At 44.6% G+C, this 23,021-nt stretch overlaps 1 protein-coding gene across 2 annotated transcripts in view; it reads right to left on the reverse strand.

The window, feature by feature from the left end:
- WTIP (WT1 interacting protein) overlaps positions 1-23,021 on the reverse strand; it is an 88,139-nt gene that overhangs the window by 13,377 nt on the left and 51,741 nt on the right. For both annotated transcript variants that reach the window (XM_049806781.1, XM_049806782.1), the window contains exon 3: positions 13,168-13,235. In XM_049806781.1, coding sequence (XP_049662738.1) covers positions 13,168-13,235 — 68 coding nt within the window. The remainder of the gene's footprint in view (positions 1-13,167; positions 13,236-23,021) is intronic.

Genomic DNA, 23,021 nt, shown 5'->3' on the forward strand with positions numbered 1-23,021 from the left:
TACCTCAGAAAGATGATACAAACCCCAACCATCAGCCCATGCTCCATCCTGCAGTGGGAAACGGGAAGGCTGGGCAGGCCTGGCAGCAGAGACCTCTCAGGTTTTGGTGCCTGGGGCATGGCAGCAGGGAGATGCTTCACCCACTTGGGACCAAAGCTCTGTGTTCCCTGCCTGAGTGTTTTTGACCTTAACTTTGTACTTGCGTCCCCAAAGCAGGTCCTGTTTCAGATGCCAAAGTCTGTCTTTACCCCTGTGTGTAGAAGTATATTAAAAAAATAAATAAATCAAGGTTATCGGGCCAGATGACTGACCTACCAAACAACTACCCCACAGGCAAGAGGCCTTAAGAACTCCAGCCATGTAATTTTGAAACTGGTATTTGCAGCGGCTGAACTTTATCCTCACCCACTGCAGTCCCCTGCAAGTGAAGTGCTGCATGTGCATTCTTTCCTGCCAGAGGGACAGGGTGCCCAGTTATTTGTACCGTATTGCACAGTGATGCTTATTTCAGCAATTAAGGTTTTAGCAAAGCTCACCTGAAATGTGCTTCAGTTGCACAAGATAAAAGACAGGGAATGGGGAGGATGAGCGTAAACTGGACTCTTCTCCCAGAGCACAGGTCAACTGGCTCAGGCATCTAATGCAGCCTCAGAGCCTCGGCCCAACAGAGTTTACGCTTGCTCCATTCCCCCCTTGATTTAGTGGGGATTAACTGTCCCCTCACTTCAAAAGCCAGTGTTCCCAGCCTAGAGCTGCCATATGTTTTCCTTTTTATCGGTGTGAGGGGATTACATGTTATTTCAGATCAATAGGTTGGAGACAAAATTATTGTTGCTATGCAACGAAGTGATTATGAAGGAAAAAGGTCTTGCAGACACTTTGACGGGCACAGAAAGTCAGTAAATGATGGTATAGCAGCTGTCACAGCTCCAAATTTACTACGCACTAAGGAACACAGCTCATGCAATCTTAAACTTTGAAACTTCATCAAAAGAGACCAGGGTGTTGAGGAACAAATACAGAGGCAGACAGTCCTAGCTGGCTATTTCTGCAAGATACTGGTTTTTTTCTCCTTTTTCTTCTTCTTACTGATGCAGAAAAAAAGGCCTCACTGCTTGGGATGCTTCTTGGCTGCACTGTATCCGAGTAACCATCTGGCTAGACTATTTCCTAAGGTTGCAAACTCGATGGTTACTGGAAAACAGGTGGGTAGGTCCTAGTGGCACAGACAGCAGAGGATTAACAATAGTACAAACCCAGCTAATTCTACAGTCCTGCTGGAATGAATTTACTAGTACCATCTGGCTGTCATTTGATAAGGAATGCAAAGGAGCATTTACCCAGCTATTGATTAAGAGGGAACATTATTCCCCAGGAACAGAATGGCACAGTGGTCAGATTAATGTCATTTATTTATTGCTAACTAGATTGTCATAAATTACACTGTTTGTCAGAAAGAAAGGTTTTGCTGACACAAAATCACTCTTTATATGACTAACCCTATTAAATTAAAACCATTATTTGTTTTTAACAAGAGAATTGTTATTTGTCAAACACATCCAGAACTGGATTACCCAATTAAGAACACTTTGCAAAATGGCAGTGAGTCTAACAGCAGTGATAAAATATTTCATGGGCTGGGGGAGCTGTCCTTTACCGCTACGCTCTTCTGATCACAGTATCGATCCCAGACAAACTGGAGACCTGATTCAGTGAGATCACTGTTTTGGATTCAGCTCTGCTCGAGCTTTAAATCTATTTGGACTGGAAAAGAACAGCCTCAGACCCCAGCAGCACTGTTTTCTACATGTTGGTAGTACTGCGGACACTGCTGTTTAAAGGTAAATAAGAAATTATTTTCTCTACATTTTTGTAGCTCACCTGTCAACTTCTGCTTTGCAGTGTTTGTTCTTAACTTGGAGAGTTCAAACAGGGCTGTTGTGCTAAGTTTTCAATTTTAGAAGCAGAACTTACAAAGTCTTAAAACACTAATGAAAATCGGCAACGTCTGTCTTTGAAGCGCTTGATTATTATTAACCCACACAAATCTTGCGCGTGCAATGAAAGAGAAGTTGTGACTTGCTCCAGACGGCACATAAGGGAGAATGGCCTCATTTATTATCTCTCAACGCACCCAAGAGCCTCCCCAGTGCGAGGTTCCTAGCGTGGGTGGGTGGAAGAAGCACTGGTCCCCCAGAGCTTGTGGACTAGGTCACTGCAAGAGAAGAGGAGGGTACGCTCTACAGGCCTGTAGCCTCTTTTATTACTGCCATAGTTGGAGGGGGGAAAAGAGCTTTTGCACACACCAGCCCTCCCTTGCAATCTGGAGACGGGAAAAACAGATTGAGGTGAAACAGCGAAGTAATACAGGCTGATAGGCAAGACCCTAAGCCAAATCACAGCTATGCTTCCTGTACACATAGTATTTTATACGTACAATTTCATTTAGGATGTAAGCAGTACTGAGCTCAATTCTAGCCTTACTCTATACGGGTTTTCTACATGCCAGTTTTTAAAAAAAAAAAAAAAAAAAAAAAAGTAAAAAATTTTGCTGTCAGACCAGTAAGATGATGTAAACACAGACCAAACTCAAACTGGACAGAAACTTTCAGAAATCTACAAACAGTCCATACCCAGGACAAACAGGAAGTGTAATTTTGAACTTTCCCAAATATTCATTATAGATACTCATTAAGCATATATAAAAACATTGAAAGAAGTTGTTTTAACAAGAACAGCTCAGAAATTCAAAGTTGAAAATTAAGTGTTATCCTTTCCTCTCACTTCTGTGACTTAGAAATAAGATGTTATTTAGTTACCAGGATGGAAAGAACACAAATGCATGTTGAAGAGCCGGTATATTACTTTTCCTGATTTCTTAGTTTGGTCCCAACTGTTTTCTCCCATATTCACCTCCTCCTTGACTTCTCTCCCAGGATAATAAAATCTCACTTTATGTGCATGAATCAAGACTTTGTAATCAAGCACCCCAATGGATACACTTACATAAAATAAGATTCTGGGAAACTAAATAAACCTTGAGAAATATGTTAATTATGTTAGAATAGAAGAGTAAAAATAAAGTAGAAGACTTGGCTGGCTGAACTTTTCTTTTGTTTGCTGTCCACTATACTTTGATTATCAAACGGGCAAAAAAATCTCTAATGATTCTGTCCAACAGTCTTTGTTTCAATGTAAGAGGAAAACAAGTCCCCTTCTGTCCTGAATATTTAGGCCTGTTAGTGTCCTCCTGTGATAATCTTGGGGTTTGTAACTCTTCTGTCTAATGTGCAATATATCCAAAAGAAATTAACAATGAATTTTGAGCATATAATGAACAATTATGCATGGAGGATAATCCCACCAAGTACTATGAGAAACAATTTCTCCTGTCTGCCCTCAATCCTGTAACCAATCTTGGTTGTCTACCCAGGGTCTTTTAAAGCTTGATGTTCTCATCATGATTTTCAAAAGCAAAAACATTCAGAAAATAGCATGCCTGAAAAAGGCTTCAGGACCCAAAGTTTCTACCTTAGGCAATGTCAGATCTTTGAAAAGACATGTCGCTTCTTCTCCTTCGCATGCCTAACCGTGCCCAAGGAGAGGCTGATGCCCTTCCCTGCTGTTACGCACTCAACGAAGCAAAACCCTCCTCCTGGAAACAGACCCTGGAATCTCATTCCAGCCCACTTTCTTCTTTGATGAGGATGTTCAAAACCTGCTAAAGGTTTGTGCAAGCAGATTGAGAGGGTTACATTTCAGTAGGTGTGGCAGTTGCTGCCCCGGTAATGGTATGAAGCTGTAAAAACTACAGTTCACTGTTACAGCACTGCAAGGTCACCGAATGTGATTGCTCAGCCTAGGCTTGCGATTCCTACTCTTTCATGCTTTAAGGGCTTTTGAGAGGGATGATCAGGAGTTTTTGCCAAAATGCTTCAGGCATTTAATTCTGAAAACTAATTTCTGAATTGGGTGCTATGCTAATAATGTATTCCAACCCCAGGCTGCCTGTAATCCCTCACAGACTCCCTTCTCCTTGGTTTCCCATTAGCAGAGCATCTGTCTTCTCACTGCTTTATTGTTTGCTCTCTGCATGGGACCCTTAGTACATGGGACACAACAATGCAAGAAATTCATGGGATCACGTTAAGAGAGGGACAGAATATCAAATTTGGTTTCATGCAGATGAGGTTTTGTTGATGTTGGTTTTTTACACACATATTTAAATGCTGCGATTAAACGGAACTGAGGAAAATGGGGCCTTCTCAGGCTCAAAGATATGGGAGCCTCATGGCAGGTGGCAGAGATTAAAGGAAAATCGTCTAGAACTTTACTCTTCATCTCACTCAAACCCTTTCATATATCCTGTTGCTTCACCCAGTCTTGCTGCCAGTGAGGAAACACTACCGCAGCAGCTTATCTTCTTGTGTTTCCACTTTGTTATGTTTGAAGGACATGGGTAGGGCAAGGAGGGACTTTATGTTCTGCACAGAGGTAGTTGGTCTGGCCATGCACAAAACTGTTGCCAAAAATCAGGAATTCAGCTGGTTGGTAACTTTGCCTTACCAGTCAGGCATTTTACAGCCTCTGAGAAGGGAATAGCCATTTACTTCCTAGAGAGCCTACAGAGACCCATGTGTGAGCACTCACCAAGGCTACTTTTACTTTCTGTCTGATTAATTAAGAGCCAATAATGATTTTCTTACCTAGATCTTCCTTAAGACAAACTCCTGTGGAAGCTTTGCAGTGACAATGATCAAGAAAAAAGCCCGAAGTGACAACTTTAACTCTGCATCATACCATACAGCCCAAAATCTATTAACTTGATTCACATTGTACAGCACTTCATATTGCACAGCGCTATACTCTTGCTGTGAGTTATTTATTGTCATTGGTACTACCTATTATGTACACTGCGAGAGAAACTGTCTACATTAGAACATATCCTCCCAGGAATGAAAAAAATCTGCATTTTATTCAAAACACTTGTTGAAAGATTTCAATTTGAAACATAACAACAACTAATACCAATGTTTACTACAGAAGTGGAAACACACCACTTTCTCACGTTGTTTTTCTTATTCTCCCATAGAAAAAAAAATTGGTGCTGTCTGCTTACAAGTGTTTGGCAGGAGTTACACATAATTAGAAAGAGCTCTAGTTCTTTCACGTGTGCTTCAGTTATTGTAATTTACTTTTCAATCTAATATTAAGAAAAATGGGATAATCTGACTTTTTGGATCACCATCTCAAAAGGAAATAGGGGAGTGACTATCTGGCATGAAACCAACTGGACTTTGTAACACACTTCAAAACATTCCACTAGCAAATGTAAAGTATGAGATAGTTTCAAAAGCTAGTCCACAGTGATACATCGCAGAAAAACCCCCCATCTTTGTCTTTCCTTGGTCTTTTTGTCACGGCCCAGAGAGTGATTCCTGTGGCCCATTTAACAATCCGTAACCCAGTCCAGGAAATGCTGAGCATCCTTTTAGAGAATACGCACCTTACTCGCACATTGACATTTCATCACATTATGTTTATCTACATTATCACCTGGGTCTAGGTACTGCCTGTGTATTGCTCTTCTATAAACTTGAGAAATTTTTCTGGACTCCAGTTGGTCTCCTATTTCAAAACACCAGTTTTCTTCAATTAGCAGAGCTGCAGTTTGCCATGCCATGCAGTGTTTGCAGCATTCACCCTTAGTTTCTCAGCCTTGGTGCCAACATTTTTATATGGGCCCTAGCTTTAAAAATTTGTCCTCTGGGATGAATTCCTGGGAGAAAATCCAGACCTCCCTGAAGTCAATGGGACTTCTGCCACTAGCTTCAATGGACTTGTAACTTCTTGATACGGGATACGGCACTACAGTATTGTGTTGCAATAAGAGGTGAACCCAAACTGCCAGCTCTACACACTCTTCATGCTGACTCGCATTCAAGTCCAAAGGGTAGAGGCCTATCAATATTTGACTACCCCTAAATATTTTGAAATTCGAATTTTAAGCCCATCTGTAGGCTTGATGCAACACTTCAATTCAGAATACTTCAATTAATCATCATTACTGTCAAATTTGTTTATAAAATAAAACCAGGACCACTGGCACACTACAAACTTAGCAAAAACTACGGAAGGAAAATATTCAAATTTTTTTGGCAGGGAGGGGCTGGAGTGAGACACACACAAGTAACAATGTGAACTTTACTCCCTCGTGCACCGATTACAGTAACGGGCTATAATCTGTTTGGCTTTGTTTTCAGTGACAGTACTTGGGAGCACAGCAACACTCAGCATTCATGACGCCTGTGGAACTTGAAAGCACCTCGGGTCCCAACCTAGAGCCGTCAGCACCTTGAAAATGCTCACATACTTCCTTATAGTTCTGTACATTAGCAATATTGCAGCAAATCCCTTTCCAAGCTTTGATTCCATTATTCTGTTAAACATACCAATAAACACCCATGTCTGTCTGTTCTCTGACTGCAGTATGCATTTTAATAGCAACTCTCCTAAATACAACATCCTGACCGTTATCTGTAACTCCATTTGCTCTGTGATTCCCATTAGATATGAAATGAACACAAGCTGCAACTTCAATCATTTACACCTTTTCAACTGAGTCTATTTTTTCTGAGAGAGTCTTGCTTAGCAGCAGTGGGTTCTTTGACTAATGCACTAGTCCCCCAGTGCTCACCTCCCAAGGGGGATCTCCAAACATTTATACTCGCCGAGATGGAAATTCAGGCCTCTGACTCCAGCTGACACCAGCTTCCATTACACTTGATAACAACGATCTTCCTAGGGCCCCAGCAAGTAGGATGGGCCATTTCCCACACTACCAGCCTTGGAAAACAGCATGTGCACAAACTGAGAAGAACAGCCTCGTCAGTATTAATATTTACATTGCAGCAGTGCCCAGGGGCCCAAATTAGGGTAAGGGTCCTGTGTTTGGTGCTACAGGAGATGAAGGTGCAAGCCCTCCCTCTCATGAACCCCCGATCACCCAGCTCATTGATATCTGATTGCTTTCCTCCATGAAAGGCTGATCATTTCCATTCGTCACCTCCCAACCGGTCTTGCACACCCCGATCCTTTCGCATTTTTACAATCGCTGAGAGTGTTACAGTTGTGGATACAGGACGAGCCCCTCTGTGTTATCTGTAGCCGACTTTTGCATTGCAGTGGTCAGCTATGGAGCAAAGAGGCTACAGCTGTGGCAAGGAGAGTGTCCTGAGCAGGTACCAGTCACCGGTGTAGGGGAGAGAAGGATTAGAAACCGCAGTAGACTGGATGGAGAGGAGAAGGAAGACGTGAGGGGCAGCCTGCAGGCTTGCAAGGCACAGCTCCGTTGGGGCTGTGGGCTCCTTGCCCTCCTCCTGCCACAGCCTCAGCCCCAGCCTCTCCCTGGCAGGATGGAAGGAGGCCAGGGCAGGGAGCCACAGAGGCACCAGCACGCAGCCATCGCAGGGGCTGCCCACCCTCCGGGATGGGAAGGGCAGAAGGGGGACACCCAAAGGGGCTGCCCACCCTCCGGGATGGGAAGGGCAGAAGGGGGACACCCAAAGGCCTCCTGGAGGCTTGCAATGCGCTAGGTCTCTACGGTTGGCATGTGCAAAATGAAGTTTTTAGAGCCTTTCACTTTGAGGATTTATGGGCAAAGTGACAGATCGTCCTCCAGTCTTACTCACTGAAATGGATGAACAGCTTTTGATGAAACTTTCAACGACTAATGACAGCAAAGTTAGCCGGAGGCAAAAACCTGGCGTGAAGAAGTTCAGCCTACATTATTAAATTTGGCAAAGTTATAAGACAGTGAAAGAGATAATCTTAAAAGGGGAAGTTTTGGATGACCTTAACGCTATGCACTGCAGCTTGTGGTGTCTGTAATAGGTTATTTCCAGAGCATCTGAGTGTCTTCCAGTAGTGCATTAAGCAATGTAACTAACATCTGTCACGAGGTTCATTTTCCCTCTCATCTCCTCCCTGGAGGGAAATCCTCTCATTTCTTAACCTCTACTGGACCCCCAGTCAATAATGTTCATTACCTCAAGAGAAAAAGGAAAAGTCTATCAAGCAGGGGGGAAAAGAAAAAAAAAAAAGAAAAAAAAAAGAGAGATAATAGATCTAAGATTCAGGCTGCTTTGGTGACATTTTTAAAGTCTTTTTTGCCAAGAAAAACAGTAATTTCTTTTAAATTTCTTTACGTGATATTTGAGCATTGAAAAGGAAAGACAAATTAAAATTATTGAGCTATTTTTCCTTCACCCATGATTATGCAGCAATTTATCAACAAAATGGAACAAGAACATCTGACTCGGATTATTTATTATACAGTAAGGCATTTATTTTTTGTTCACTTCACCAGGAACAGTGTCCCTGTTATGGCTAGTTAGCCATCTGTGTCCTAAGAGCTTTCAGGGAAGGATTAAACTGTCATTTGTTTTATTTCCTTTCATGAAATAACTATCCTAACAGGGGTGAGGCAAGACTTGGATATTGCTGGACTTGCTACCTTAAGGTGGCATGAAAAAAAAAAGAGTAACTGGATCTTCCCTGGAGCTAAAGCAAAGCAATGAAATGTCTGGGGTTTTGGTTTTGTCCTTTTTACTCCTTACACTAACATGCAACATTGCTACTGAAGTGTTCCTACTGGAAATTGCATAGATTAGGCAATCTCTACACCCTGCTTAGGCAAAAGTGGAATTATCTGTGGATTTTCTAAAAATCTGATTCATTCACTACTTTTAGCCAATATGACTTGGGTTTAAGCACTGAGAGAATATGCAGCTAATCAGGGCTGGAAGCAGGAGGCTGACAAAAATGAACAAAGAAGGAAGAGGTATGCCATGTCCTCCAGGTGGTGAGGGTTTATCAGCCCTCACCCATCGATTCACAACCCCACACACAAAAGGCAGGCACCGTTCTTGTGAGGACAACTGCGGCATGTGGCATCCCTTCCCCATCTACAACTCCAGAAGTGGGTCTAAAAACTTCTAGCACTTCTTCCATGGAAAGAATGAGCAAAATAAGCCGCCTGATTCAGACAAAGATAATCTGTGCCCTCAGTAAGAGCAAACATGTGGGAAAACTATTTGCTAGAAGAATGTACCTTGTGGCTATTGCCAAAGGTTTTGACGGGTGTATCTGCGCTTTGGATAGCTTTATGGCTGCACAGTGGAAATTGCTTATAATGAATAACATCTACATTTCTCTAACACCTTTCGTCCAGAAATCAAAAGCACTTTTCAAAGAAAGGGCCAGATCTTGAATGCTTGATGCTAGTAGCTATTCATGTCACGCTTTTACAACCAATTTTTTTGAAACGACTTGGTAGCCAAAGCTCTCTGGCACTTGCTATGCTTTAAGAGACAACTGAGCTCTCCTAAAAGACGGGACCCACACAGCATTTCACCACTGAAGTGCAACTGCCTCTGGGGTGGAAGAGATGCAACCAGCGCTGTGCTGAACCTCAACAGGGACAGTTTAGCTAAGGAGGGCAAGCCCTGCTCGTATAGCAGGAGCCAAACAACTATAAGGATCAGGTAATGGCTTATCTCAGGGTCTTGGCTTCAAGGACCATACATAATATTGCAGTGAATTCTACATATTGTCTTTGATAGGGAGAAAGAGCTGATCTGGCTTTAGTGAGTGGGAGTTAAAGAACCAGGTATCGCATACGAGCCATCAACTCCAGCTCTGGAGACTCTGCTCCAGCAGAAGCCGTTCTGACAGAAAACGGCAGTATTGCAGGAGACTTAAAATACTGAAATCTACAGGATGTTAAACATTTCTAACAGTTACAATAAGAAGAAACCCATAAATAATACCCATTCCCTAAAATTTCGTACATTGACTGGTTCACAGCAAGAACCAGTTCAGCTTTTCTGCCCGTTGTTGTTCATGTGCTATTAACTGCGGTCCAAAGCGGGAATTACTGCAGTCTCTGTGTCTTGCCTGGACTGGCCAGAAGGACATCCCCAGCATGATGCCAGGGATGATGAGGAAGAAGCACCCGCAGCAAATTAATGGGATACACAGAGGCAGCAGTGGGGATAGACAGAGCTCTGCAAGAATCACAGCCCTCAGCTCTGCCCTGTGCTGCCTGTTGAGGGTGGGAAGGGGACGGGCTCTCCCCCAGGTAGCAGGGAGGCTTCAGCCCACTACCACCCCTGCTCTCCATTTGCATTACATTTGCAAGTCAGCTGCTTCCCATCAGCATCCCTCTCGCTGGGAGGGCAAACGAGGGGCTCATTCAGACCACTGCTGCTTTGGCGGGGACTGTCAGCAATGAAACATCAACTCCTCACATCTGTCCCTGGGAACCCTGCTGTTGCAAGCCTAACCATGTACACACAGGCCCTTCCAATTCCGTTGTTATTACATGGATTTCACCAAAGACCCCAGTGTGACAGCACAGTACCTCCTGCCCAAATTTTCTGAAGCTGCTCTGCTTTCTAATTCGTGTTATGTTTGTGTCATACTTGAAATAACCTGGTCGCAAGCTGCGGGGTTGCAACTCCACAGAGCTGTGACCAGGCTCCCATACCTATAGGAGCAGCCAGTTCTCCTGATCAATTCCCAGGCAAACAAAAGCCAAGGAAGAGCAAGGACACCAACAGGAGACTATTTTCTTAGAAGGAATACAATTATAACATAGATAGACTGCCTCTGTTTACCTCCCCAAATTAAAACCACCTTTTTCTTATGCTTTTACCTAAGAATGAGACCAGAATGCGATCCACTCTGCTTCTGACTGCATTTACTGGCCAGAGAGAGGCTGCAACGAGCTAAGAGAGAAGTCTCCCAGTGCAAGAATGGTCAAAGGTAGGAGCACGTACTCACACAGCTGCTATAGGGCAGGGCAGAGGCTTGCAGAGAGGGAGGAGGCATGTCTCTGTGGAAGACCTGTGGATTCAGGGCTATGGGAAAACTCCACAGACTGTTATGACGCATAGCAGCTCCTATAGCTCTGCTGGCACTCTCTTCTTGGCCTGCAAAGCTTGCATGGTAGTGGTCAGAGGACAAAGTGCAAGATCAGCCTAATTCACCCTCAAGCAATTTCCCCCTCCCCCACCATCTTTAACTTCCCTAACATCCCACTACCATACTGTCAGCAGGGAATCCAAGCTGCACTAAGATTTGGAGTTACGGTAGAGACTGAAATTCTCCGTTATACAGAAAAAGCAGTTGGCTATCTGCTTTGGACTGAACACACTTCTTTTTAGAGAGGACTGGGGGCTTCCAAGTCATTAGAAGCAAGACCTGGGAATATGAAGTAGTTAAAATAATTTCCTTTTTAATTGCTACTTTGCAGCCTTTTCCTCTGACTTTCAGAAAAGCTTTGAGCTTTCCCTGTCCACAGAACTCTAAAATAGGCAAAGTTGTTTTATTAGGGAAACAAGACAATTCCTAGCCATTTGCTCAGGGGAAGCTTTGAGAAGATGAAATCGCTTTCTGAGAAGCAGCTGGCTTAACGCAGGCAGGGACAACATCAGAATTTGATTTCTTTTACTGACTTCTGCAGCAGTGAGTCCCTTGGTCTGCTTCTCTCCCACCCCTCAGTGCTACTGAGAATCTGCTAAGACACACCTGTGGGAGGTTTGGGGTTTTAAATCTCTGCCTTAAATGTCCCAACAGTTCCCTAACTTGCAGAAAGTTTATTCCTATCAGGTCCTTAACCTCAGTTTTCTTGGGAAAATCACTGCAAGTATCTCCCTTCAAAAGCCTACTACAGAACATGTCTAAGAACTAAGGAGGTTTCCCCCCCAAACACTTGAAAACTGAGTGTTCTCCAAAAGACTTGAGATTTTTAGATTTAAAATTCCCATGTTTAGGCTGAAATTACAAGCTAATAACAACAATCATGTCATTAAGTCTGGATGAAAGATTTTGATCATGGGGTAAGTACATTCCAACACAGTTCAAAATTAAAATCTCAAAGGTTTGAGCCCCTCCATCTCAAACTCCACCTCTTCTACCTCTCCCTGTGCTTCTGCAGAAACACAGGAAAGAAAAAAGCAAGGGAGAAAAAATAATTTTCTCTCCAAAATGCAAGCAGAACAGTAACACATTGCAATTCTAACAAGAAACTTATTTTCTGCACAAAATACAATTTGCTCGTTTCAACAGGCTCCAGCTGTGGTAGGCTGAAAGTAAAGGTGTAACACATAAAGGCAAACATGGCTTATATTTTAGGAATTTCCATTATTTTTATGGATTGCCTTGATGAGAAATGCATTTGCGCACTCTGAACTGCCAGTAACATTTTTGTTGTGGGATGTACTTTGGATAATTCCTTTGCAAAAACCATGGCCATATATTCATTAGAAATGGAAAGTCATTCTGGAAGACTCAAGCTTCTAAATAAATGGTATTTCAATAAATAAAGGCGGCATAAATTCAGCATACTGATTCTCCAATTCATCATCATCTAAGCTAAAATATATCATTCCTCTCTACTTTCAATTCCCAGCCATGCCATCCTCTTTATCTTAATTATAAATGGTCTGCCACTTATCAAGTCATTCTCTGTGTACTGCACAATCCTCACCCTTAATTGCACAAATATTTTATTTTTGGAACAACACAGCTCAGCAACAAGCTTCATTTTTCTATTCATGACTCAGTCTCTATTAAAGTAAAGCATTTATAAAAGCTACGGGCGCATGGAGAGAAAATTAGTTGCTCCTCCGTGGCTAACAGTTTTTAGCTAATCACAATGCAGTTCCACATCACTCCGAGCAGAGCAGTGATTAAAACTGCGCCTGCAACAAAGCAACATTGTACACAGCGATGACGTGCTCCAGTCAAAAACGTCTCCCCTCTTGTTATGATTGGTATTCCCCAGATGTTTGACTTTAAGCTCTAGCTTGGCAGGCAAGGCTTTGTGGCTGCAATTCAAGTCCCAAGCTTGAGCAGCTCCAGTGTTTACTCTCATAATTTACACTTTGTGATGGCTTATAGACAGTTATGTACTTGGTTTCATAGCCACCACTTCAAACCAAGGGCCTGATCCTGCCTTTATAGAGCTAGTGGTAAATGCTTTCCAATTCCAGCACTGGCAGGAGGCCCCAGATGACTAAACCGTCTCTCAAAGCAAACAAGCCAATATAAAAGAACAATTTAGTTTAAAAACAATAAAAAAATGCCTGAAATCTTACTTACTAGGAAGTCTTCTTCACAGTACACCTTGCCATTGACATTGTAGAATGCTTTTCCTCGTAGTCTTCTCCCTGTTAAAACACGGTACCATCAGAATTCTGCGCTCCGTCCCCAAACCCAGTCGTTCAGGATGCAAAGTGAAAAGCACACCCTGCTGCGCCTGTATGCACGGCCAGTTCTTGGCCCCTCTCCTCCCCGAAGGGTCCATCCAGAGACATGGGTGAGGGTTAGGCTCTTGGCTCCACTGTCCCTTAACAAACTCCTTATCAACTAAGTATTACTTCTAAGTGCAGGTTACGGAACCCAGCTGATACCAGTTCCTGGAAAATCTGACATCTAAACCCAAAAATTATTATTCTGGGGGGAAAGGCTCAGTTGTAAATTGAGACAATTTTCTTAGCAGGTGAAATCACAGCAGGCATACATCCACCGCAATCAACATCAGCAATGTGTTTGTCTCCGAAGGACCAAACAAGGGATACTGCATATGGATGGTTCCCGTCAGCTTTAAAAATATTAATACATTAATCGATGCCACAGCAACTACACCCACAGCTCCCTGTGATACTAAGGCAGTACAAGGCACACATGATGGAGGGAAGGGCAGAAAAATCCCACTGAAAACAAGAGATTTCATTTTCAAGTTTGAACATTTGCCATTTCATTAGCACTTGCAGAAGTCTACTGACAAAGCCTGTGATCATTGTTATTGATGGTTCCCTTTACAGCTAAGAAATGCACAACAGACTCCAGAGAGTCCCAACAAAAAGGATTAAAACCAGGAATTCAAAAACCACTGAGCCCAACCTGTTTTTACACACAGCAGATCAGATCTGTCTTACACCAGAGCTGCTCCATTGAAAGCAATGCCATTTTATCAGTGCAAAACCAGAGAGGCAGAAGGGAAACCACATTCACCCTGACTCACCTTACTTCCACTCTGTGCCAGGGTCCTGCTGGCCAAAGCTCCCAAGCATTTGGGTGCTCTCACAAGCCATTTTCAGCCTTGGCAAGCAGATGGCATGGTGCCTACTACAGGCTGCATACCAGCTGCCATTAAGCAGTGACACAGAGCAAAGAAGAGGCCAAGATGCTCTGTATTTACAGGTCAACAGAATACCCCTCCCAGGTCACTGCTAAAGCTTTTACTCCACAGAATAAGCCTGGACATCTTCTAGCAAGGCAGAGTAGCTCCACCATAAACACCACCGATCTTTGGGGAGGGTTTGACTCTGAGGGCCGGTGAGCTGAGCCAGCTGGCCAAGCACAGAGGGGCAGGAGCGCTCTCCACGGTTTCCATAAACAATGTTGAGGAAAATATGATTAATTTTCAGTGCTTGAAAGTGCCTTTTACACGTTGCCACTGTGATCTGATCCTGGGAAACAGTGTGTGGCACAAAGAAGTTGGGATCTGGACTGATGCTTTTGGGAAATCACATGCTGCATGTGGTTGTCTGGCGGTTTTACTGTCGTGGCCGAGGGAAATGCTTCTTTTGTGTGCACATTCTTGGGCTGTCGATCTCACGGGCTGCTGTCTCCATACTGCTGGTAGGTGGAGTCAGCTCTTGTTTGTCTTTCCAGCTGCCTGGTAGCTCTGGTGGGGACCAGGAGCCTGGTGGCATGGGCAATCCACTGAGACTGTCCCATCTCTTCTGAGACTTGGATAAAACTGGTCCATCCTACATGTCACACAAACAAGGCACAGGGCTGGGACAGCAATCAGGGGGTCACAGGGCCTCTCTTGACTGATGCAGGAGCAACCACCTCTAGATCTTCCCTCCTGCTTATCCGAGCTGTTTTTAAACCTCTCCAGTGAAAGGTAAAGGAAAGGTAAACGGAAGGGAGGGAAGAAAAGGAAAGAGGCCAGAATGGCTCTTTAAAGGATGTTGGCTCTGCCAGACCCAGCCTCGACAGACAACTTGTCTTTAGATGATGGAAATGAAGTGGCTGCACTCAGAACAGGGACTCGCCTTGGATGTGCTGATGCAGCACTTCCACCTTGCTCTCACGCAGCACCGGTGCAGAGCCTGGGCATCTGTTTCGGGTGGAGAAGCACTGGGCATCACCCTCACCCCACACCCATTATGCTTAGAAGCAGCAGAGATCATTAGGGACAAATCCTGAACTCCGTTGCTGGAGGATCTCTGCAGGAAAGGAACACCCTAATTCGGGGAGGCGTCAGCATCTCCAAAGGCACTGCAGAAGGTGCACGAGGACCCATACATCTGGCTTTGTATGCCAGTGCACAGAGCCTGGCAGCGCTCAGGTTGACAGAAACGCTCCGAATTCTGCTCCTGTTGTTTCCTTAGCACGGCATCACTGGCAGAAGCCAATGGGGTCAGAGCCTTCCCAGACCGGGAAGGAGTGGGAAGCCTATGACCCAAAGCAAGCAAGGCAAAACTGATGTTTTGGACTGGCTCTCAAAGACGCTTATGTTATCAGATGTATTTGGCAGCTGATTGCCCTGCAACATGAAACAACCTCACCCCACCCCGGCGCAGCAAAGCTGCAAGCTTCCACCTCAGTCACTGCACAACTTGCACACTGCTCACACCCTGCTCCGCAAGACCCCCGCCTGCCAAACAGACAGCTGGTCTCCCCTTCCGTACAGCTGATGTGGTAAAAACATCTCTGTTTTACACAGCACTCACAGAGCAACACCTTTCAAAACCGAGGAAAAATACCATTTTCCCCATTTTACAGCTGAAAAAACCAAGCCACCTATTAGGGAACCGACTTGCCTAAACTCATAAAGCAGGCAAGCAGCTTGCTCCCATGATAATTACTATTATTATCAATAATTAATAAGATTGACAGGACTTTTCCCTTAGAAGAATTTCATTGGAGGATCATACAGTCATTACCTCATAAACAAGAATCAGCAAGTTATCACGCAAATAGCCATGGCTACGCTATATTGGCTTCTACATACTGCATTTTAGAAATAAAGGCAAAAACATATGTTCTATTTGCCCTCCAGAAGAGTTTACTAAATGACAGCATTGAACACAGTCAAACACCAAACTCTGTGAGTGCCCGGGCATCACGTGAGAACTGCAATCAAGAGGAAAGGGCTGGCAGTTGCAGCCAGGGAGACACAAAGCCCAAGGAGATGCAGCGTTGGTACCTCCCAGCCGCAGGGCAGCCGTGCACAGCAGGGTGGGTGCAACGCCTCCAGGTGAGGGCACCTGCCTCCAACTCGATGCACTGGACGAGGCGGTTTCACCTCTCCGGATCCTGGAGTAACTCAGGGGCCTGCACAGCACCAGCCTGTTCTGTGTAGCCATAACCTATTATTGTCAATCAGGCAAAGATTAAAAGTTTAAAAAAAAACTAATGTTGATTTAGCCAGCTGAGTCAAGCGCCTGGCCAGCTAGACAAGGTAATATCATCCTGCCCATTGGTACACAGAACCTGCTGCTTGGCTTTCCTTTGAATGACTGAGTATAGCCAAGCCTGGGTTACTATTTGCTTTCATAATATTGAAACAAAGAAGTCAAAAGTTCCTGACAAAACTTGATGCAACTTGCTGATAGCTCGTTATAATAATAACAAGCAGTTATAACGAGCAGCCTAGCACAGAGTTCACAAGTACGGGGTTTCACAAACCTTTCCTCGTGCTTCTGTCCTCCTTCTGTTGGATACCCACCTTGGCATGCCTGCCCTGTCAGACCAGTTTTCAACAGCAGTGAGGAAGAGGCTCCGTTTCACACCCGACCAGAAGACCAGCAAGTTGGCCAAGAACATGAGAGGGGACCACGGGACAGAGCAGAAGCCGCCTAACCTGCAGCCTCTAGCTTTTATAGGGAAGCCCTTTTTTCCCTGACTGCTCTTTAGCCTTGTTTTACTATAGAACATAGTAACAAAAAGTGCTTGTTGCAAGTAACTCTTACATTTCTTAACTGACACCCACACATTAGAGAGCTAGCAACTGCCAGGATAAGGGGGTTCCACCACCTCAGGTGGGAGGCAGAGACCTCGCAAATGCTCCAGCACAGACTGCAAAGATTCACGTAGATAATCTAGTAGTTAATAAAACGCAAGCTAGAAATTACTCTGTCCCAAGGAACTATCACAACTGGTGTTTGCAACCAACATGACAAACATCCAAAAGAATGCAGGCTTTTGGAACTTTAAAAAAAAAATATATAAAATCAGAATCAGCTCTAATCAGCACTGATTTTAACATCAGTGTTCAAATTTAACCAGTTTATGAGTCTCTGGTATCTAAATGTGTCTAGCAATGATTTCCTGCACAATTTTAATCTCCTATGTGATGCAAACTAAAAAGCAGGAATGGGAGAGCTGTTGCTTTAGCAAAGGACTCAATTCAAAGATTTGGCTTGTAAAAGGAAAAATAACCTACAGTTGACACAGGCTGTCCATAACTATTCTCTCCAGTCTCCGCAACACTTCGCTGGGTGGTGAAAACACACCAGCCAGGAAGCCAAGATAGGGTAAAACTTTTTCCAGCACTGTTTCAAAAGCTGCTCCAGGCCCTCATGGAACAAAATGTGAATCAGATCGGGTTTTACAATCTTGAGGAGGTGCTCCGAAACAGCACTGAAAATGTCTTGCCCCCGCCCCGCTAGCCCAGAAAGCATCTTCAAAGCCCTCCCTGGCGCTGCTGGCAGTGGGGTATTTGCCTATAGGGAGGTGAGTTTATCAAGTTGCAGCCTTCAGTGGTAGATCCCCACTCTCACATGGGATGATGCAACCGTGTCGGGGACTAACCCCCCCCCCCCCCCTCGCCTTTGTAAGACAAGAGATAGCAATGTCTCACTGTCACAGCATGGTTATTAGACCTAATTACTGTTTGCAGCGTGCTTTGAAGTCAAAAAGTGCCAAGCATTATTATAATATTTTAAGTACTTTGATGATTAAAAACACGCAACTGTTGGGTAATAATCATGATTTACTAGTATTGTAGTGTAAGCAAGTTCATGTGAGAAGCCTGCATTGTCTCAGTGCCTGGCGCTACTTAAAAACAAACAACTCCCCTCTGACATAATGGGAATGCTGCAGCCCCAGCCTCGCCTCCCAGATAACGCCTGGTGCGTCCCTGAGACTACCAGCACGCTGAAAAAAAATACACCAGCATACCTTCTCACCATCATGATCTCTCTCGTGATATATGTGCCTCTGCTTGTAACTTCCATCTGGGAAAGTTTCAGCATTAGAGGGAACAAAGTGCGAGATGACTAATAATGTCCTTGTTATTTCTAATGTTACAGCTGTGCGGAATGAGACGATTGTATTTTAGTCAGAAAATGTAATTAAAACCTCCCCATATGGAGTGCAATTGAAGAGTTCAGCTGTAGGTATCACTGCTGAAGATAAGAAATTTGTTAAAGCAGAGCTAATTAGAAGCCCGAACAGCCCAAGCTCTCGCCATGGCATATTATACAAGTACCTGCCATTCCTGTTGGCTGAGGACGTGCCTGGGTAGGTCTGACCACACACAAGCACAGACCTCAGCTCTGCTGCCGCTTCTCCCATGGGGGCACGGCCCCACCGGAGTCCCCGCGCAGGCAGCGAGCAAGGCGCAGGCTGCGGCAGGACCAGGCGGGACGGTTGTGGCTGCCCTGCCGCGGCACCAGGGGCTCGCTCGAGCCCTGGCCTGGCCACGCACTGCTCCTGCTGGGAAAGTGGCACCCGCGAGCTCCTGCCTTGTCTCACGGCAGCAACGCAAATACACAGCATCCTTCTTTAACAGCTCTTTCTGGAGGAAAAAAGCATATCGCATTGCTTCTCTCATTAGGATTTCCACCCCTTACTTTACAAATTGTCAGTACTAAGGTTGAACGGGGCACTCCGTGAGAACCTCTGCACTCTGGAAGCTTTGGTCCGCAACTCACAGAGCTTTCTGAGCGGGGCAGCCCCTGGCTCTTCATGCCTGACTGACCAAAGAACTATGCATATCTGTTTTAGCTAGCCATGTTAAACATGGACCTAATTGCTTATTAACTGCTTCAGACGCCACCTCTGCAGTGACTGATGTGACACCAGCATCGTTACCGGTCTCACGTTAGCACCTTAAGTGACAATCTCTCAAGGCGTTCAGACTAAAGCGACATGTAAACACACAGGCAGGATTACTACACAACAACATCTGCTCAAATATTTCCCAGTTACCATAACAGGGAAGGAAAATTCCCACGTATTGCTCCAAAGCCCTGTACAAGTGAAACCAGACACAAGGTGGCTTGGGCTGAGGAAACCTATCTGCACGCCTGCTGACCACCCGTGGCCACAGTCTCCATCACTGCTCAACGGAAACGTGAACTTTACCAGGCCAACCTGGTAGTTCTGTTTTGCAAAAGCCCCTGGCATAGGTCTGGGGCTGCTCTCATTCAGAGCCATTCTGCAGTGGCCATCCACGGGCTGCTCATGCTCCCAAACGCAGACAGCACCCAAATGCACTTTTACACCCCACGTGCCACCCACAGGCTGTGGCGGGGCCCATCGCCGAGCCCGTGCAGGGGCAGTTAGTGCCCAAGCAATCTCCGTATGGCCCGTGGATACCATCATGACAGCACAGGGTGCCATGACGGGGACCACCGTCCACAGCCTTAAACTAAACTCTGGCACAGATGCTGCAGCTTTTCTTGCCGTGCGAGGTGCGACCCACCCTCTGAAGAGTGCCTGTGTGCTCTGTAAGTACCTGTTTTAATTATTGAAAAACTGGGACCAAAATAACTCAAAAGCTGAGGGGCAAATGAAACATCCAGAATCCAATCTGTTCTCCACAAAGCCCCAGGCTGGACAACTACTACTTCTGAAGAGTGGAAGCTAAACTTCAAGTCACCAGATTATTCCAGGAGCTGAAACTTCAAGAGAAGTACCGAGTTTCATAAACATGGAATAAATAATTGAAAATATTAACAACCCACCTCAGCTACCTCCTCTACCCAGTCATCTCAAGAGAAAACTGATGCAGAATTTCACCCAGGCGACACGTTTTCTTTCACTTGGTAGAGGAGGTTCACCTGCCCAGGAATTAAAGACGTGCCAAAAGAAAACACAAAGCTTCCAATACTTTTTCTTTATTTGTTACCATTTCTCCTTTAATAGCATGTGAGTTCGGGCCCGCAGTTCTCCACCCCTCTCTCTGCCTTATGACTGCCTATCTGCACAGCGATTTTCCTTACACAGGGCTCTGTCACTTCACCCACTTGAGAACGGGGAGCACAGAGGCTGCTTTAGCCCCCGAATAACTGTTAATTCAATTTTTCTCCTCTGTCTCTTACAGGGGACTCTCACAAAGCCACCAAGCAACGTGAGCACCACCTCTTCGTGACGGGGTCCTGCATTTGAGCGGCAGCCCCCGCGGCGGGTGCCAGGGCAGTGCAGGGTCTTCGTTACGGGAAGGGGCAGCGAGGAGGACTCTGCTCCAGCCCCAGCCCCTGGCCTTGGAGAAACTTCCATCCCCCACCGCCACTGCCCCGTCCCCTCCTCACAATGCTCAATTGCTCAGGCTTTGTGAAAGGAGGGGTGAATTTCTAGGGCTTTCAGGGTTTTTAAGATGGGGGGGGGGGGGGGGGGGGGGAATCAATGCCAAATTCCTCTGAATAGAAGATACTGCATGTTGGCAGAAGCCACTTTTCACAGACTCCAGCCGTTTGAAATCTGAAACACTAAAAAGTGGCTACTGTGGATGTGTTGTATTCTTCTTTTCAAAGCAATCTGGCACACAATTTTGCTCCCCTGTTTCAGGACCCAATCCTGCATTCCTTTCACGCTCAGACTCCCATTGACTTTAAGGAATGCAGGATTGGATCCTAAATGTGTGCTTTACTCACACAATAGCTCCTCATGGTTACGATCTATTGAGAAAGCCACACTTTAAAAACCATTTGGAATTGCAGGCTCATCCACCAGGCCAGAATGCCTGTAAAGATCTTCCATTATTTCAGCAAAAATGCTCGGTGTGTGAATTACACACACACACACTCTCACACCATTTTCCTGGTTTCAAGCTGCAGGCACAGCTTAGCTTGAGATGCATCAAAATATTTTGAGCACTGGCCCGATAGCTCATAAAGAAACCACGTGTAATTTTAGTTTTTGGGGAAAAAACCCCCAACAAAAAAAACCCCAACAAAACTCGGGGGGGGGGGGGGGGGGGGGAAGCCACCAAAGCAAACATAAGCAGCTGAATCTTTAGGATGGTTTTTTTAGAGAACTTTTGTAAAAGCCTCTAAAAGACCTGCACCAACTAAGACAAAACAGAGCCTTGCACTGCTATTTTTGAGGATGCTGTATATTGAGTTACGAGGCTATTACGATGCAAATCTCAAATGTACAAGCTTTTTACTTGGCCATAAACACAAAACAGTATACATTGTCCTTTCAGAAGAAAAGGTTTGCTGCTAAAATAGCAGAAGCCCTACGTAAATAACCAACATTCTTTCTGCCTGAGGTCACTGACTTGGCCTATTCAATTCCGGGCTAGTCTGGGATTTGACAATCTAAGCAGGGGAGAGGCCCTTTCCTTTTTTTCAAAAGAATGCTGGGATTTTATTTGAAATTTAAACTCTTGCAAACAAAAGGTGGCATCGTATGCTAGAGGCCTATGAAGGTGGAGTACAGGATGTGTATTGTTTTCTCCCTTTACATAGATTCTTTCAGTTAAGAGTATTCAGAGTCTGTGAACAAATTCTAATCAAATATTATCATCAGGTAGGCAGACATAGCAAGATATGAATGAACACTTTTAAGAGATTGGGAGATTTACTTTTTTAAAAATATCGATGCAGGGAAAGCATAAAAATGGTTTAAAATTATAAATTATCATTTAAAATAAATTATTTTTAAAAATCTTAGTTGAAAATGCCTTCATAGTTTAAGTTCTTATACTAATTCATATTTGTACACTAAAAAGAGCTTTTCAGCACAAAGTAACTGTGGCTACAAAGTCAGTATTCATTCTCATTCTCTCTCTCAAGTTGATCTGTCCTGGAGAGGCAGATGGCAGTTAACTATTTTTCCTCCCGGTTACCGTTGCCCAGCTCTTACTTGGACTCTGACAAAAGTACACTCTTGTATAATACGATTATCATTTCCATTTCTGGGCTGTTATCCAGGCTCTGCACTGCTCTCTGCTACCTCTCCAGCATGGGAGCAGCGTGCCAGCTCCTGCCACACAGACATGCTAGTACCACACACCTCCTGCCACAGATGACTACGCTAAGCTGAATTTACAGCTGGTGTAAATCGTGACAGCATCACTGAATTCATCACAATTTATACAACCTGTAGACCTGCCCCAAGGTACTATCTTTGCCAGAAAAAAGACTGTCTTTGCTATGCACTCACGAACGTGTGGTAAAATCCAGATGAAAACAAGGCAGTTTATCATTTTGACATGTTTGTAGCCCAGGGTAAACTCTAGACTCTCCTCTGCAGCTTACCTTAACCTGCCATGATGTCAAAATGAAAAACTTCGTTATCTTCCCAGGATTTGCCTCGTGTCAGCTATTGCACTGAAAGGAACACCCTTCTATCCAGAAAACACGCTTTTGCTGCCAAAAACCCTCACATTTCTGCACTGAGGCAGGTAACGTGTCTTGCTCTGACCACCCTGTAGCATTCGCCACCACCAAAGCCAGCAAGCCCAAGACTGGGTGGAGAGGACGTGGAGGGTACCTGGTTTCTGCCCCAACCTCGCTGCATGACTTACACTGTCAGTCTCCAGCAGGATTATGTAGATAGATAGCTAGTATCTTTTGTTACCTTGCTGGAAAACCCCACCTTTCTTGGCAGGGTACCCATAATCTCAGTGCCATGTTTACTCTAGTGTGGAATTCTCTCTTCCCTTCTCTCTCCTCCTACTCTTCAGTCAGGTTATTTAACCA

Source organism: Accipiter gentilis, chromosome 7, assembly GCF_929443795.1.
Source record: "Accipiter gentilis chromosome 7, bAccGen1.1, whole genome shotgun sequence".
NCBI classification, from domain to species: domain Eukaryota; kingdom Metazoa; phylum Chordata; class Aves; order Accipitriformes; family Accipitridae; genus Astur; species Astur gentilis.